Raw genomic sequence first — 18,435 nt, forward strand, 5'->3', positions numbered from 1 at the left:
TTGAGGGTAATAGTAACGTTGTTGTGTGTTACGGTCTTAGTCTCCAAGCACAAGACACAAGCCTTGCAGGTGCTGCATTTATAGTTCCCAACTACATTGGGTAGGTTCCACATTGTTTGTATTGTGGGAGCTGGTGGGGTGTCTAATAGGGAGCGGACCACAACATCTCGAATGCTCTTCGCCTTCTTGAAGGCATGCATTGGTGGGTCCGGTATTTCTACCACATCTGCTATGGTACTCCAATGATTGTTAATTATTTTCCTGATCTCGTTGCTCTTGCTGCAGTACGTGGTAACACAGACCATCCTATTCGCTGGGAGTTGACGATTCTTAGGTGTAAGTAATGTTTCCCTGTCAGTAAACCATGCTCTTTTGCGTGCTCTTTTCACCAGTCTTTTCGGGTACCCTCTTTCCAGAAGCCTGCAAATTAATCCATCCGATTCCGCAAAATAGTCTTCTCTCATAGAGCAGTTCCTCCGGATGCGGAGAAACTGTCCGAAGGGTAAATTATCTCGCAGGGCCCGAGTATGGTGGCTTGAGTATCGTAATAGGGTGTTCCTCTCACTAGGTTTCCTGAATAAGGTGGTGTGAAGTGTTCCCTCCCGTTCCTTGATGGTAATATCCAAGTAATCTACAGATTCATTACTGCTGCTGGAGGTAAATTTGATGTCATCCGATCGGGTATTCATCCATTCCATGAAGGTATCAAGTTCATCTTTCTGGCCCGTCCAGATCATCAGGATGTCGTCGATGTATCTGCGGTATTCCGATATATTGTTCACAAAAGGATTTACGGGGGTGAGAATGTGATGTTGCTCGAACTCACTCATATAGAGGATCGCTAGATCCGGAGCAAAGGCAGCCCCCATCGCTACCCCTTTCTTCTGCATATAGTAGTTATTTTGAAAGATGAAGAAGTTTCTGGTCATTGCGATTTCGAGTAGGTCATTCAGGAATTCTGTGGGGACCCCTGCTGGTTGCGGTCTCGTAGATAGCGCTCTCCGTATAGTTGTTAGTGCTTGGTCTTGAGGGATGCTTGTGTACAGTGACACAATATCCATGGTCACAAGTAGTTGATTATTCTTATCAAAAGGTTTGTTATCCATCAAGTTGATAACCTGCATGGTATCCCTCAGGTAAGTGGGAGTTGCCTCAGCCAAAGGTTTCAAGAAATTGTCAACATATTTACAGAGCGGTTCCAGGAGGGAACCGCAGCCCGATATGATTGGTCTTCCAGGTGGCTTGGTTGGGTTCTTGTGGACCTTGGGTAGAACATAGATGGTCGGCGTGCGTGGTTGATCTACATTTAAGTAAGTGTACTCCTTATCCGTGAGGAAACCTTCTTCCTTCCCTTTTTGGGTCAGATCCCTGATCAAGTCTCTAGCACTTCCTTCAGGTGGACCAGGTGATCCTCCCAGGTGGAGCTAAAGACAGCAATATCGTCCAGATATGCTGCACAAAAGTCATCCAACCCGGTAAGGACTTGATTCACCAACCTTTGGAAGGTGGCAGGTGCATTTTTCAAACCAAAGGGCATCACCACAAACTGATAATGCCCACCTGGGGTAGAAAATGCTGTCTTGGCTTTAGACTCCTCAGCTAACCTGATTTGCCAGTAGCCAGCTGTCAAGTCAAATGTGCTCAAATACTTGGCAGAAGCCAATTTGTCTATGAGCTCATCTGCCCTTGGAATAGGGTGTGCATCTGTCCTGGTGACAGCATTGAGTCCTCTGCAATCCACACAGAACCTCATCTCTCTCTTTCCATCTTTGGTGTGAGGTTTGGGGACCAGAACCACTGGGCTAGCCCAGGGGCTCTCTGAAGGCTCAATGACACCTAATTCCAGCATCTTTTGTACCTCAGTCTTGATACAGTCTCTGACATGGTCAGGCTGCCTGTAAATTGTGTTCTTTACAGGAAGACTATCACCAGTGTCCACCACATGGGTACACCAGTTAGTCTGACTGGGTGTCAGGGAGAACATATGTCGATATGACTGCAAAACCTGTCTACAGTCATGTTGCTGATGTTCAGTGAGGCTGCCATCTAAGGCCACACCATCAACTGAGCCATCCTCAGGGTTCTGAGTCAGCAGGTCTGGGAGAGGGTCACTCTCTTCCTCCTGCCCCTCATCTGTAGCCATGAGCAAGCCCATGTCTGCCCTGTCAACATATGCTTTCAGCCTGTTAACATGGAGCACCCTGTGGGAGCTCCTGGGAGTTCCTAGGTCCACCAAGTAGGTAACCTCTCCCTTCTTTTCGATGATAGTATGGGGTCCAGACTATTTGTCTTGGAGTGCTGCTGGGGCCACTGGCTCCAACACCCATACTTTCTGTCCAGGCTGGTACTCAGTCAAGACAGCCTTTTGGTCATGCCAGGCTTTCTGTAATTCCTGGCTAGCCTCAAGGTTTTTGGATGCCTTCTCCATATACTCAGCCATCCTGGAGCGGAGACCAAGTACATAGTCCACTCTGTCCTGCTTGGGCTTTTTGAGAGGTAACTCCCATCCTTCCCTCACCAGACATAGGGGTCCTCTTACAGGTAGCCCAAACAACAATTCAAAGGGGATGAAGCCAAACCCCTTTTGTGGGACCTCTCTGTAAGCAAACAGAAGGCAGGGCAGAAGGATATCCCATCTTCGCCTGAGCTTTTCAGGTAATCCTTTGATCATGCCCTTCAGGGTCTTGTTGAACCTTTCAACACGCCAATTGCATTGTGGATGATAGGAAGTGGTGAACTTGTAGTTGACACCACATTCCTTCCACATAGCTGTTAAGTATCCTGACATGAAGTTTGCATCTCTATCAGATACTACCTCCTTAGGAAACCCCACTCTGGAGAAAACTCCAAGTAAGGCCCTGGCCACAACAGGAGCTGTTGTGGTCCTAAGTGGAATTGCCACTGGGTACCTGGTGGCATGGTCCACCACCACCAGTATGAATCTGTGCCCAGATGCTGTAGGGGGATCCATTGGACCAACAATGTCAATCCCCACTCTTTCAAAGGGCACCCCCACCACAGGTAGTGGTATTAGGGGGGCCTTTGTGGTACCACCTGCTTTGCCACTTGCTTGGCAGGTTACACAGGAGCGACAAAACTCATTTGTATCTTCTGACATGTGAGGCCAGTGAAAGTGACAGACAAGTCTGTCCCAAGTTTTGTTCTGGCCTAGGTGTCCTGCTAAGGGAATATCGTGTGCCAAGGTAAGAAGGAAGCCCCTAAATTGCAGAGGTATGACCAACCTCCTGGTTGTACCAGGCTTGGGGTCTCGACCCTCTGAATAAAGGAGCCCATCATCCCAACAAACCTTATGGGTACCTTGAGCATTCCCAGCAGCCTCAGCAGCAGCCTGCTGTCTGAGGGGTTCAAGAGAAGGACAGGGGTTCAAGAGAAGGCCCCTCTGTCCCCAGAAACTCAACCTGATCAGGTTCAAGCTCTATAGGGACAGTTCCTTCAGGGGTCTCAAGATCATCTTCCTGTGAAGGCTGATCCTCACTTGTAGGCATTTGGGAAGGCACAGCCTTTACCCTCCTGTTCCTTGTCTTGGGAGGTACTTGGTCCATTGTTCCAGGATCCAAGACCTGAGGTTCAGAGAGGCACTTTTTGGCCTGTGACCTGGTCACAGCAAGGACATGTGATGATATCCCTAACATCTCTGCATGAGTCCTGTACTCAACTTCTGACCATAGAGAGCTCTCCAGGTCATTGCCCAACAAACATTCTACTGGGAGATCAGCACTAACCACAACTCTTTTTAGGCCAGTTACCCCTCCCCAGGAAAAGTTAACAATTGCCACACTATGTGTAGTAGTGACATTGCTGGCATTGGTCACCAGGTAATTATCACCTGGTATGTACTGTCCAGGGTCCACAAAGCTAGGCGTCACCATAGTGACACTGGCACATGTGTCCCTGTATGCTTGAGACACTTTTTCATTAATTACAGGTGTCTGTCTGTACTTGCCCAGATTACTGGGACTGATAGTAGGGGAAAAATCAATTTCCCCATCACAAATCAGAACAGCCTGTGTAGGGGTTCTGACTAGGCCAGAATCCCCCTCAGTTCCCAAGGTGATACCCACTACCCCCTTAGTCTGTGGACCAACACTGCCAACTGTACTAGTGGGTGCAGGTGCCTTAGGGGCTGCAGTGTTGGGGGCTCCACCCTTTTTACAATCACTTGTCTAGTGAGTGGTGTTTTTGCAAAAGCTACACCAGCGTTTTCTTTGACCTTCTTTCTTCTTCTTCTTGGAAGTTTGGGACCCACCCTCAGTATTAGTTTGGGGCCCTGTTGAAGACTTCTGGTCTTTAGCTTTCTGCTCCCCACCCTTCTGGTCTGTTTTCTTCTGGTCACCACCCTGGTTCTGGTTCTGGTTCTGGTTCTTTTGCTTAACTCTGGTTCCAACCCATTTGTCTGCCCTCTTTCCCAATTCTTGGGGAGAGGTTAGATCTGAGTCAACCAAATGTTGATGCAACTGCTGGTTCTGACAGTTATTTAAAATCTGTTCCCTCATAAGCAAATTGTACAATCCTTCATAGTCTGTAACCTTACTTCCCAGCAACCAGCCCTCCAGAGCCTTAGTGGCACATTCAACAAATTCAGACCAGTCCTGAGTCTGTGTCTTCTGGGTATCTCTGAACATTAACCTGTACTGTTCAGTGGTTAAGCCTAACCCATCAATCAGAGCACTCTTCAGGACCAGGTAGTTTCTAGAATCCCCATCACTAACTGTGAGGAGTCTGTCTCGGCCTCTACCTTCAAAGGAGAGCCACAAGATTGCTGCCCACTGATCCTGAGGGACCTGCTGTACTTTGCAGGCTCTCTCAAGTGCAGTCATCCATTTGTGGATATCATCCCCAACTTTGTAGGGGGGCACAATCTTACTCAGGTTTCTATTGTCATAGGACCTGTCTTTATCCTTAGGGATAGTGCTGCCACCAGTGGATCCTAATCCACTCTCTCTAGGCTGCCGTGCTCTAGCAAGTTTCTCTTTGGCCAGGGCAACTTCTAATTCTTGCTTCTGGATCCTAAGTTCAGCCTCTCTCATTTTGGCCTCATGTTCCCTTCTCTGAGGGCTAGTCAACTCCCTTCTGGAGTTACCATGACAACCTCTAGAAACATGGGAGGTATTGGATTCACCTGAGTGATTCCTCCTCCTCCTATGCTCCTGGTTAAGTCCACTTGGGGGTCTGAATGGGTTGGACCCACCTTCAGTCCCAAATAAGCTTAAGTTAGCCTGGTTAAGCCTGCTGACTAGCACCTGGCTATTTCTATCATCATCAGACCCACTTTCTTCCTCCTCCTCCTCTTCTTCCTCATCCTCAGGCTGAGTATCTCCAGTGTGCTGGTCTTCCTCATCTATCTGGATGACAGGGGCATCAGTGTTTTCTTCTTCAGAAGGAGAGCCTCCATTTCCAGTCCCTGAGGGGCCTGGTTTGGAGGTCTTTAGAGCTTCAGACTGGTCTAAAAGCTCTCTGCCCTACACGACCAAGGCCCGAGCTACCTCAACAACCGGATCAACTTCTACACTCCCAAGCGCCTCCTCAGATCAACCAGCCACGCCCTCGCCGCCGTCCCCCGCATCCGAAGAGCGACAACAGGAGGAAGGTCCTTCTCCTACCTGGCCGCCAAGACCTGGAACTCACTCCCAACCGACCTGCGCCTGACCCAAGACCACCTCTCCTTCAGGAAGAAGCTCAAGACCTGGCTGTTCGAGCAGTAACGGCACCCCCCCCAACCCAGCGCCTTGAGACCCTACGGGTGAGTAGTGCGCTCTATAAATGACCTGATTGATTGATTGATTGAGGTGATCTGCTGTAGGGGTAGGACCCGTTTTGATTCCTCTCATGGAACACAGCTGCCTCAGTTCCTTAAAAGGAAAGATAGCAAATTTGGATGGTGCCCTTGGAGGGTCACTCTCAACAGAGATAGGTCCAGTGGATCCCTCTGCTCCAGACATTGCTCTAGTGTGGTGGATGTGTTGCAATCTACCTACACTTGTGTTTTCCTACAAAACCTATCTAGTAGTTGTAGTCAGGGTGTGCTACTCCCTATCCTCTACAACAACTAAGTTCAGTAGAACTTAAGTATATTAGTCTTGTTGTAGTGTACCTGTCAGGTACCTGTATGATCTTTCAAATGATACTCTCCAAAGATTGTAATGGTAAAACAACAGCAAGCTCAAATCCCAATCCGCTGCTCACCAATGTGGGAAGTTGGCCTGGTATATGATGCTCACTAGTTCTAGTGATCACCTTGTACCATGCCAAGCAACCCTTATGGTGGAGGTTGTAAAGTCAACCTTATAGACAAGCTATCCTAGGGGTAGCATGGACTAAGCAGTCTTAGGCTAAACTCTGTAAAGGCATGTAAAGCAAGCTGTTTTACCATACACAATCCCCTTGAATACCAAATGAAAGGACACCACACAGATATATATTGAAAATATATATAGATTTATTTCTACAAAGATACCCTATACTCTTTATGAGCACAGAAGCATATGCGTTAAAACAAAACACAGTTTAAATATACAAAAGCTGCACGAATATGGATGAGCCCTAGGGGCCACTTAAACCATATACTAAAATAGTGGTATAAGAACCACTATTCGGAAAGTGAAGAGGCCTAGGGCCTGGGGAATCGCTGGAGCTGTTCGAGACTAGCAGTGATGAAGTCGGTAAAGGCCCGCGGGACTCAGGTGCAGTGCGGAAAGTGCACGCATGCACCAATGTTAAGTCAATGGTGCCTAAAAGTTACAAAGTTAGTGTTTTAAGAACCTTCCGATGGACCTACAAGGATAAAACTTTAGACACAGGAACTAGAGGTGTACACCAGTGTGGGAACACCGGCGTTGCTGAGTTACCTCACCCACAGGAAGCGGGTGCACAGGTGCGAAGTTGTGTCGGGTTTCGTCACGCAGGTCGATGGTGCTTGGAGCTGAAGATGCTGCAGGCGGGTCGTCGTGAAGAGTTCCGGTGGATCCAAGGGTGGATCTGAAGAGGTGAAGACCTGAAAGCAGAGGGGACAATGTTCAAAGTCACTAGCCAGTGACTACCGTGGAACCAGGATGGAACCAGGAAATGTCGGGTGCAAACAGGTGATGAGGCGAAGATTGTCTCTGCAGCCGCGTAGACACAAAGAGGTCAAGGATGTCCAGGAGTCGATCACAAGCTGTCCCATGAAGGCTCTCGCTGATGGCGGTGTCGGCAACTTGATTGGAGCAAACAGGCCTTGGCTAAAGCAAGCCACGCAGGAAGTGATTCAAGTTTCTCACTCGGACCAGCAAGGTCAGAGCGGGTGCTCCTTTTCAGGGGAGCAAGGGCCAGTCTAGAGCAACCAGACCAGCGGTGTAGTTTGTAGATTTTGTTGCCAAGGTGGCCACTAGCCGCGTGGCAAGTGACCGGGATGGCGCATCAAGTGGCACAGTGCAAAAGGGCCCCACGCAGATCGTGGAGATGCTGGGGCGCTGATCTTCGGTGCATGGGCTGCTCGAAGTTGGGGCTTCTCAAACCCCAAAGCACAGCGTCGAGGGTGCCTGGGGGGCTGTGCAGTCAGCTTCTCGGGGGACTTTCAAGAGGTGCGGTCCCACGTCTCTCGGTGCCTCCACGGGTCCCTTCTTTGCAGGAACTGTGGATAGGGCAGTGAGATGCCTGGGAGTCTGGGTCTTGTCAGACTCTGGGCTCGGGCTCCGGCGGGAGGCGGCGGCAAAGCAGACGTAGTGTTGCTGGTTGGTGCCTGTATTCACAGGGTGGTCACTCCTTGGCTACAAGGGAGATTCTCTTCAGTCTTCTGTGCAGCAGAATGTCGAAGTCCAGTCTTCTTCTTAGTTTCAAGTCGAGTTCAGGATGATCTGAAGTCTCAGGACACAGCTCCTACTCTTATTCCAATTCTAGGGGCCGGATCACCTACTAGGTCCCTCCTCTGGGTGGGACCAGGAAGGGGGGCGGTTATACCCCCTTTCCTTTGTCCAGCTTCGCGCCAAGACTGGGGCAGGAAAGCCCCAGCACCGGTTTGAACTGGCAAATAGAGTATATGGTATGACAGTATCATGAAACAGCTAAAGGATATGGTTCCGAAAGCTGCAGACAGGCTCAGCTCATGCCAGAGCACCATCTCACATATTTCCAAGCACTCTGCCTCCAGGATTGATGAGGCCTTCCATAGGAGTGGCTGATAGGAACATATGTGTCCATTTTAGGTTAGGTATAGGCATACTACACCTAAGTAAGGGGTGGTTACACCGACTTACCCCAGCTGAGTGATCAGTCAGTTGTGTCAAATATGGAGGCCAGTCCAGGGGTGGCACAATACGTGCTGCAGCCCCTGGTAGGCCTTGGAAACACCTATGCCCTGGGTACCTGGGTACACTGTTACAGGGGCCAATAAGGTGAACCAGTTCCAATTTCGTTATGCACCTAAAGTGCATTGGCGTTAATTTAGAGAGAGAACAGCAGGCTGTGGGTCTGATTAGCAGGCCCACAGCCACATTAAGTCATAAACCAGTGAAGCAAAAAGCAAAAATTCGGGGTGACCATAGGATAGCAGACCCTACTCTCCTACACAGTGGATTGGGAATAATTTCTTGTCCCATCCAATTCCCCATTTCCTTGAGTATATTGATCCAGAATCCGAACAATCTGACACAGTTAAACATCATATCGAGCCAATCCTCTGGTTCCAATCCACATCTAAAACATCTAGCCTTGGCCCTTACATACATCTTGTAGATTTTATCTGGAGTGTAATATTTTATCCATTTACAAGAAAAAGCCATTCACTTGAAGTTGGCTGCATGAATAGCTTTCCTGCTGAGATATTATGCAACCAGTGGTAGCGGCTATTTTAATTATGTGATCCAATAACAATGTCAACCTAACTGCTGATGTAAAACTCGATACCAGTTTCCAACTCCTGATAGATGGAAAATGAAAAAGGTCCGGAAAATTGTGTCCATTATTTCATTTACAGACATCGATTAGCCGGGACAAAAATGCAGTATTTGGGTATAGTTAAAAAAAGTGTGTGGTTAATAGATGGATTCGCCTGCCTTAATGCCGTCCTTGTGATAAATTGATTGTTGAGAAAATATAAGCCTCTGAAAGCCCAAAGTCACCCAGGGGCTAAGTATGGACCAACCGAGGCTCAAGCCTAGCCCTACACAGGAATCAAGCTTTATTTGAAGGTGGAAATGGGGAATTTTGTATTCTTGCCAAATAAGATTAAAACGGTCGACCACTATTCGGGGAGTCTTATAACGTGTTCTCTTTGGCAATCTGGGAATCTGTGAAAAGGAGGTATGGTCAATTCCTGTAGCTTTTAACATATTATTCAAATAGTAATTATTGTCTTGAATGTAGATGGCAATCAATTTAGAAGAGCCTCTTGAAATTAATTTTAAGCGTGGGAGCACCAAGCCGCCTTCAGCCTGAGTTAATAGAAGAATGAACAGTTTAACCTGCAGTTGTTTCCTTTGCCACTAAATGCACACATTTCTACATTGTTGGCCTCAAAGAATGATCTAGGTATTTTAATCAATACATTAGAGAAAGTGAATAAGAACAAAGGCAACAAGTTCATTTTTATGAGTGAGATCCAACCTATAATCGTAAGGAACGTTTTTCACACTGTTTGGTTAGCGAACAAACCTTGGTTAATAACAAAGCATAATTTAGAGCATATAGATCATTCAAATTTGATGTCACCCTAACACCCAAGTATCTAATGGGGCACCATGCCTGAAAAGTCAAACACATAGTAGGTGGAAGAATCTCTGGGGAACAGTTAAACACTAAGGGGTCCATTATGATGTCGGGCGGATCTCCACCGCCATGCGGGCGGTGGCGATACGCCCGACATCCTTGCCCACCCACCACCCATTTCCCCTCTGCCATATTACTATGGCGGGGGGACCGCAGCGGATGGAAACACTGTCCGCCAAGGCGACCGGGGCGGAAAAGGGTTCATATGGTGTCAGTGTCTATCAGACACGCCAGCCATATTATGATGGGCTTCGTCAGATGCCTTTCCGTGGCGGCATTGCCGCCACGGAAAAGCATGCAGTCTTTACTTTGAGGGCCCCCTGCGGGCCCCCATGGTGAAGGCGAGGTGGGGGGTGCACATGGGGGGTACCTGAGGTACCCCCCTGCATTTGCATACACAATGCGGCAGGCACCGCGCGGTGCCTGCCACCTTGTGTATGCAAATGCATACCATGCATTTATAACATTGCGGCGGGCGGTGTTCACACCAGCACCCGCCGCAATGTTATAAATGCGCCAGTGTGGCGGGCGCATCATAATGGGCATGGCGGGACCGCCGCTCAGATGGCGGGTGGTCCCGTTTTCCGCGAGGATGGCAGGCGGGCAAAGTCCGCCCACCATCCTAATGGGGGCCTAAGGCTTCTGATTTTGTCCAGTAAATTTTATAATCGCCTATTGCCATAAATTCAGCGATTTAGGCTATATTCTGAAACTCATAATAATTCTCATGAGGTTATTGAAGAATAGTTGAGAGATATCAAGGTTCCAAAATTGACGTTGGCACTAGCCGAATCCATCAACACTCCAATAATGCTGGTGGAAGTACAGCTGGCGGTAAATTCGTGGCCTAAGGCAAACACTAGAGGTAAGGATGGCATACCCACAGAGGTATATAAGATGTTTTCCCACAATTAGTGCTATTCTTTGTTCGCCTCTTTAATCAGATTTTCAGGGGTGTCCTGTACTCAGCACCTTTACTGAATCAGTAGTGATTCGTTTTTAAAGAAAGACAAGTCAGAAATTTACCCTAATTCACACTATCCCATAAGTCTTCTAAACAGCGATTGCAAGCTGTTTGCTAAAATCATCGCGAACAGGATATCATCTGCAACCTAGTCAGTGATCCATATGGACCAAAAGGATTCCTTCTGGGAGGAATATCTCCTCAAACACAAACTTTCTGATGGAAGCAATATTTTTTTTTCCAACCAGAACACTAAGGCTGCCGTTATAATGCTCAATGTGGAAAAAGAATTTGATTTAGTAGAATGGTAGGTTTTATTTTTAATCAGCCCTAAATTTCCATTTCCGCCGAGTTTTCTGTGACTGCTGAGAGATTATGCTCTGGGGCTAAGGCCAGTATAATCACTATTAACATTTTGGCGGGGGAAATATCTGTCAGGCGGGGGATGCACAAGGATGCCTGATGTCTCTCTCTTCATAGAGCCTTTAGAATGTGCCATCCTCCAAGACCAAGCTGCTAATCTGCCTAATTTGGGAGCACCAAAGCTCTGATTATATGCGAATGATATGGTGCTACATTTAGCTGCAGATAAGATGCATATTCAGAGTGCCTTTGACAAAATCGCTAATTCTGGAAAAATTCTTACAAGCAGAGGCTCTTTAGCAATTTTCTTCCCATGGATGACTGAGCATTGTCACATGTTATTTTGGGATGGAGTTACAGATCCTTTTTGCACAGCCTTCTTATGTTTCTTTTTCTTTTTGCAATTCTCTGGTTCAAACCTGACGATGTCCTTTAGGCCTGGAGATGCCCTTTGAAGTGGTGTGGTACTCTCACCACTGGAGATTTTGATATTTTCTGTTAAGTTATCTTGTTCGAGACAGGTTTCAATATGGTGAGTTGTTTGGTACCTATAGTGGCAGCCTGTGAGGTTCCTAAAATAGGGGAGTAATCCAGCTGCACCTTCTCAGACATCTTGACCTTCATTTCCATTATTCAGTTTTAAAAAGAGCCTCCCTACAGTCTCTCTCATTTAAAAGCCTTGTACTTTCCATGAACCCCTGTAGATCATCGAATAATGGAGGATTTTTAGCTTGTGTAGTTTAACAAGTGAAACACAGACATTAGTGTGTTTTCTTCATACATTTTGATCCATTCTAAGACCGACCATCCCTTAATAAGTCCCAAGAGTGAGCTACCGGGAAAAAGGAATCATTGAGAAATATGGCCACAAAAAGATTTGCATTTACAGCATTTACATCATTGACCAGTATTGTGATCAGTGCACATTAACATATATTCAGAGAGGACCTTGACATCTGCTTGGCTGACCGTGGTTGATATTGCTAGCCCATCAGATGATGAAGCGGTGATCCTGAAGGCTGCATGTCAGATTATTGTGTACATAAATATCTTTAGGGTCAATTTTGTGACCTAAATATCATTTAGAAAAATATTATCCCATTGGGTGTAGAGATTCTACTAGTTGCAACGCGTATCTTTTTGTAAACAATATTTAAGACGCAATATTTATGTCAGCCAATATTAAGCCAGCAATGGTACTGTACCATCCAGGAACGATTTACATTTTGGCAATGTTTTGAATTTTACTGTTTTCTTCACAGTCAGAATTTCATTATCATTTCGATAGTTGCGCAATTTGAACTGTCGTTATCAACAGGATTTTGAAGAAACTTATGCTATGAACCCTGTGCCTGTGCAGGAGTAATGCAGTTCATGTACAAGGGATTTTTTATTGATTTGTGTCAGAAGAAGTTACATTGTGATCGCTCATCAGTGGAGGACACCTACCTCTGGTCCGCGGATGGCGTTTTCTTGGGCGGCTCTATTCGAATTGAAGGATCCCATTCTCCGGGAGGCAGGACAATAACTTCGTCTAGAAACTCATCAATTCCTGCAATCAGGTCCTCCCTTTCTCGAGCCTTGTAAGCCACATCACAGAACAGCTGGAAGAAGTCCAAATGTTAAACTCTCGTTCTATGGGATAGATCAGAATTTGTCAATGATCACTGTAAAAACAATATGTTTTAAGCAACTGGACTTCGTAATTTGACATTACATTTATGGTCTTAACACTATAAAACATGTTTATTACAGCACAAAATTGTCACAGGGCAAAAAAGAATCAACATATTGAGCCTAGTAATTTGGCTAAGCACTAAACGTCCTCGTAAGATGCACGGGAACCCAAATCCTAGGTTTCCTCTTACGATTTGCATACATTTACACAATTTGGAGTTTTCACAAAATGCCCAGCTGTAGCAAGGACGTAGTTGCTAGAGGACACTGGTGACACATTGCAAGGTCCACATACACACCACAAGTCACACATTCAGAGGGTCACAATCTAGATTTGTAGCTTTTAATCTGAGGTTCATTACACATCTTATTTAGGGTTACAGATTTAAAGGCCTGGTGCTTGCATACCAACCCATCCATTGTCAGTTTCACCGTAACCTGGTGGAGGTGTAAGGCATCCTGCTCTATTGGTGGTAGTATAGGTTGGCTGTACCTTGATATAGTGGTGTCTAGTGACTGTGCTGCAGAGCAAAAAGCTAATTAACAACAAGGGGTGGTGATGGACAGAGTCTCTGAATTAAGCAGAAAACTCTCACCCAGTCAAGAGATCAGGGCTAGATCCAACACCGTTTTTTAGCTCACTGCATCATCCCAGTTTCAGAACCTGGCTGTATGCAAACTAGTCTGTTCCTGTCCCAGTGCATGATGGGAACAGGGCAAACCAAACTACAAAGCCAATTCTTACACTGGAAAGGAAACAAGCTACCGGGGACCGGTTTCTGGCATTTCAGCCTCTTCGGCCCGGCTTGCTTGAATCCTGATGGTGCAGTGAGCAAGGGACTCATGTCTGAGCATACCCTTCCACGCTTAGGGTGGACAAAATAATTAACAACAAGGGGTGGTGATGGACAGAGTCTCTGAATTAAGCAGAAAACTCTCACCCAGTCAAGAGATCAGGGCTAGATCCAACACCGTTTTTTAGCTCACTGCATCATCCCAGTTTCAGAACCTGGCTGTATGCAAACTAGTCTGTTCCTGTCCCAGTGCATGATGGGAACAGGGCAAACCAAACTACAAAGCCAATTCTTACACTGGAAAGGAAACAAGCTACCGGGGACCGGTTTCTGGCATTTCAGCCTCTTCGGCCCGGCTTGCTTGAATCCTGATGGTGCAGTGAGCAAGGGACTCATGTCTGAGCATACCCTTCCACGCTTAGGGTGGACAAAATAATTAACAACAAGGGGTGGTGATGGACAGAGTCTCTGAATTAAGCAGAAAACTCTCACCCAGTCAAGAGATCAGGGCTAGATCCAACACCGTTTTTTAGCTCACTGCATCATCCCAGTTTCAGAACCTGGCTGTATGCAAACTAGTCTGTTCCTGTCCCAGTGCATGATGGGAACAGGGCAAACCAAACTACAAAGCCAATTCTTACACTGGAAAGGAAACAAGCTACCGGGGACCGGTTTCTGGCATTTCAGCCTCTTCGGCCCGGCTTGCTTGAATCCTGATGGTGCAGTGAGCAAGGGACTCATGTCTGAGCATACCCTTCCACGCTTAGGGTGGACAAAATAATTAACAACAAGGGGTGGTGATGGACAGAGTCTCTGAATTAAGCAGAAAACTCTCACCCAGTCAAGAGATCAGGGCTAGATCCAACACCGTTTTTTAGCTCACTGCATCATCCCAGTTTCAGAACCTGGCTGTATGCAAACTAGTCTGTTCCTGTCCCAGTGCATGATGGGAACAGGGCAAACCAAACTACAAAGCCAATTCTTACACTGGAAAGGAAACAAGCTACCGGGGACCGGTTTCTGGCATTTCAGCCTCTTCGGCCCGGCTTGCTTGAATCCTGATGGTGCAGTGAGCAAGGGACTCATGTCTGAGCATACCCTTCCACGCTTAGGGTGGACAAAATAATTAACAACAAGGGGTGGTGATGGACAGAGTCTCTGAATTAAGCAGAAAACTCTCACCCAGTCAAGAGATCAGGGCTAGATCCAACACCGTTTTTTAGCTCACTGCATCATCCCAGTTTCAGAACCTGGCTGTATGCAAACTAGTCTGTTCCTGTCCCAGTGCATGATGGGAACAGGGCAAACCAAACTACAAAGCCAATTCTTACACTGGAAAGGAAACAAGCTACCGGGGACCGGTTTCTGGCATTTCAGCCTCTTCGGCCCGGCTTGCTTGAATCCTGATGGTGCAGTGAGCAAGGGACTCATGTCTGAGCATACCCTTCCACGCTTAGGGTGGACAAAATAATTAACAACAAGGGGTGGTGATGGACAGAGTCTCTGAATTAAGCAGAAAACTCTCACCCAGTCAAGAGATCAGGGCTAGATCCAACACCGTTTTTTAGCTCACTGCATCATCCCAGTTTCAGAACCTGGCTGTATGCAAACTAGTCTGTTCCTGTCCCAGTGCATGATGGGAACAGGGCAAACCAAACTACAAAGCCAATTCTTACACTGGAAAGGAAACAAGCTACCGGGGACCGGTTTCTGGCATTTCAGCCTCTTCGGCCCGGCTTGCTTGAATCCTGATGGTGCAGTGAGCAAGGGACTCATGTCTGAGCATACCCTTCCACGCTTAGGGTGGACAAAATAATTAACAACAAGGGGTGGTGATGGACAGAGTCTCTGAATTAAGCAGAAAACTCTCACCCAGTCAAGAGATCAGGGCTAGATCCAACACCGTTTTTTAGCTCACTGCATCATCCCAGTTTCAGAACCTGGCTGTATGCAAACTAGTCTGTTCCTGTCCCAGTGCATGATGGGAACAGGGCAAACCAAACTACAAAGCCAATTCTTACACTGGAAAGGAAACAAGCTACCGGGGACCGGTTTCTGGCATTTCAGCCTCTTCGGCCCGGCTTGCTTGAATCCTGATGGTGCAGTGAGCAAGGGACTCATGTCTGAGCATACCCTTCCACGCTTAGGGTGGACAAAATAATTAACAACAAGGGGTGGTGATGGACAGAGTCTCTGAATTAAGCAGAAAACTCTCACCCAGTCAAGAGATCAGGGCTAGATCCAACACCGTTTTTTAGCTCACTGCATCATCCCAGTTTCAGAACCTGGCTGTATGCAAACTAGTCTGTTCCTGTCCCAGTGCATGATGGGAACAGGGCAAACCAAACTACAAAGCCAATTCTTACACTGGAAAGGAAACAAGCTACCGGGGACCGGTTTCTGGCATTTCAGCCTCTTCGGCCCGGCTTGCTTGAATCCTGATGGTGCAGTGAGCAAGGGACTCATGTCTGAGCATACCCTTCCACGCATTGCACCATCAGGATTCAAGCAAGCCGGGCCGAAGACGCCTGAAATGGCAGAAACCGGTCCCCGGAAGCTTGTTTCCTTCCCAGTGTAAGAATTGGCTTTTGTAGTCTGGTCTGCCCTGTTCCCATGATGCACTGGGCCAGGGACAGACTAATTTGCATACAGCCAGGTTCTGAAACTGGGATGGTGCAATGAGCTAAAAAACGGTGTTGGATCTAGCCCTGATCTCTTGACTGGGTGAGAGTACTCTGCTTAATTCAGAGACTCTGTCCATCACCACCCCTTGTTGTAAATTATTTTGTCCACCCTAAGCGTGGAAGGGCATACTCAGATGTGAGTCCCTTGCTCATTGCACCATCAGGATTCAAGCAAGCCGGGCCGAAGACGCCTGAAATGGCAGAAACCGGTCCCCGGAAGCTTGTTTCCTTCCCAGTGTAAGAATTGGCTTTTGTAGTCTGGTCTGCCCTGTTCCCATGATGCACTGGGCCAGGGACAGACTAATTTGCATACAGCCAGGTTCTGAAACTGGGATGGTGCAATGAGCTAAAAAACGGTGTTGGATCTAGCCCTGATCTCTTGACTGGGTGTGAGTACTCTGCTTAATTCAGAGACTCTGTCCATCACCACCCCTTGTTGTAAATTATTTTGTCCACCCTAAGCGTGGAAGGGCATACTCAGATGTGAGTCCCTTGCTCATTGCACCATCAGGATTCAAGCAAGCCGGGCCGAAGACGCCTGAAATGGCAGAAACCGGTCCCCGGAAGCTTGTTTCCTTCCCAGTGTAAGAATTGGCTTTTGTAGTCTGGTCTGCCCTGTTCCCATGATGCACTGGGCCAGGGACAGACTAATTTGCATACAGCCAGGTTCTGAAACTGGGATGGTGCAATGAGCTAAAAAACGGTGTTGGATCTAGCCCTGATCTCTTGACTGGGTGAGAGTACTCTGCTTAATTCAGAGACTCTGTCCATCACCACCCCTTGTTGTAAATTATGCAGAGCAAAAAGCAGCACAATACACAAATGAAAGATTTCGCAGTGGCCTTAAGATGCAAGGATATTGGATAAAAACGCTTCCAACAACATAGGAGCACAAGGATTGTGCGAAGATGCAGGATGTCACAGTCGACTAGCCACTTTTATCCCAAACCACAGCACTTACTAGAATATTTACAGAGTTCCTGCAGTCGTTTAAATTCCATCTCCTATCATGTATGTGACCAGGTCCTGCTTCTGAAAATCAGATGTTGACATTTAAGCACACAGGTTGCCCTTATGAGCGCCTGGACTGAGCTATAGTGTGCAAAAAAACCTGTAAAGTGGACCAAAGTGGTCTGCAGAGATGAACAGTTATAGATTGCGCTGGGACTTGAATGCACGAATTACTTGAAGTAAGATGGCTGTGAATCACACATTATGTGCTGTTCAATTGATAGCAAAGTCAGAACATCTATCTATAGATTTCAAATTTCTGAACACTGAAGATGCGCATTATCAAAAAATAACAACTATCCGATGTGTGCCACCTGCTAATTTGTATCTTTGTTTGAATCAAACATTTCTTCACTTTCTTTCCCGTCCCTAGTGAGTAAGTCTGGTGGGTAAGTTGTCTTAATTTCGTTGCAAATTTTAATATCCTGTTATAGAATTAATGGCTGTACAATCGAACCATACAATGGAAAGTGTTGCATTCATATTAAAGTAATTCTGTAATGTCCATATATTGTAGACGACGCATACAACTTTGTCATGCTCAAGTTAAGCTTCATGTTAAGACCAATGCCACCATAGTGTCAGGTGTTGAAGACCTAAATGACCACACATAAGCAATTGTTTTCTATATGAATAAACTCAACCAAAAGAATCAAATGAGAAACTAATGTTACTTCAAAATCAGTTAATTGCTATTTCGCAAGAAAATTGACAAAATGTGATGTGGATTGACTCGTACAAATATTTTAACCATAAGGTTCAATGAAACCTCCTTTTCATTTCAGATCAAATGCTTATATCAGACAAAATGATGTTACATTTTAACATTCTAGAGTGTATGGTTAAGTCCCCAATAATAATTAATTCATTAGAAAGTTCACGTTTTGGGGTATTTTCAAAATGAACGGAAATGCAACCATACCTTGTCATTAATAGTCTAATATATTAATTTCACATTTACAATTTCATCTATATCAGATTATGGGGAATTCATGCTAACAAAAAAAGATTTTAATATATTTAACATTGTGTATTCATTGCATATGGTACCTTATATATATATATTTGGGCATTTAGGGCATCTCACTTACCGGAGTAAATACATTTCAACCTGTTGAAACCACTTACTCTTGCAGTTTGAACTGAATCTTCAACTCAAGTTACCATAAACATAGTGTGC

The 18,435-nt window shown here is 46.3% G+C and overlaps 1 protein-coding gene across 1 annotated transcript in view; it reads right to left on the bottom strand.

The window, feature by feature from the left end:
* The window catches only part of SLC4A5 (solute carrier family 4 member 5), a 659,349-nt gene that overhangs the window by 430,308 nt on the left and 210,606 nt on the right, over positions 1-18,435 (bottom strand). Inside the window, 1 exon segment of the mRNA XM_078665747.1 lies at positions 12,535-12,693. Coding sequence (XP_078521873.1) covers positions 12,535-12,693 — 159 coding nt within the window.

Source organism: Lissotriton helveticus, chromosome 11, assembly GCF_964261635.1.
Source record: "Lissotriton helveticus chromosome 11, aLisHel1.1, whole genome shotgun sequence".
Classification (NCBI taxonomy): domain Eukaryota; kingdom Metazoa; phylum Chordata; class Amphibia; order Caudata; family Salamandridae; genus Lissotriton; species Lissotriton helveticus.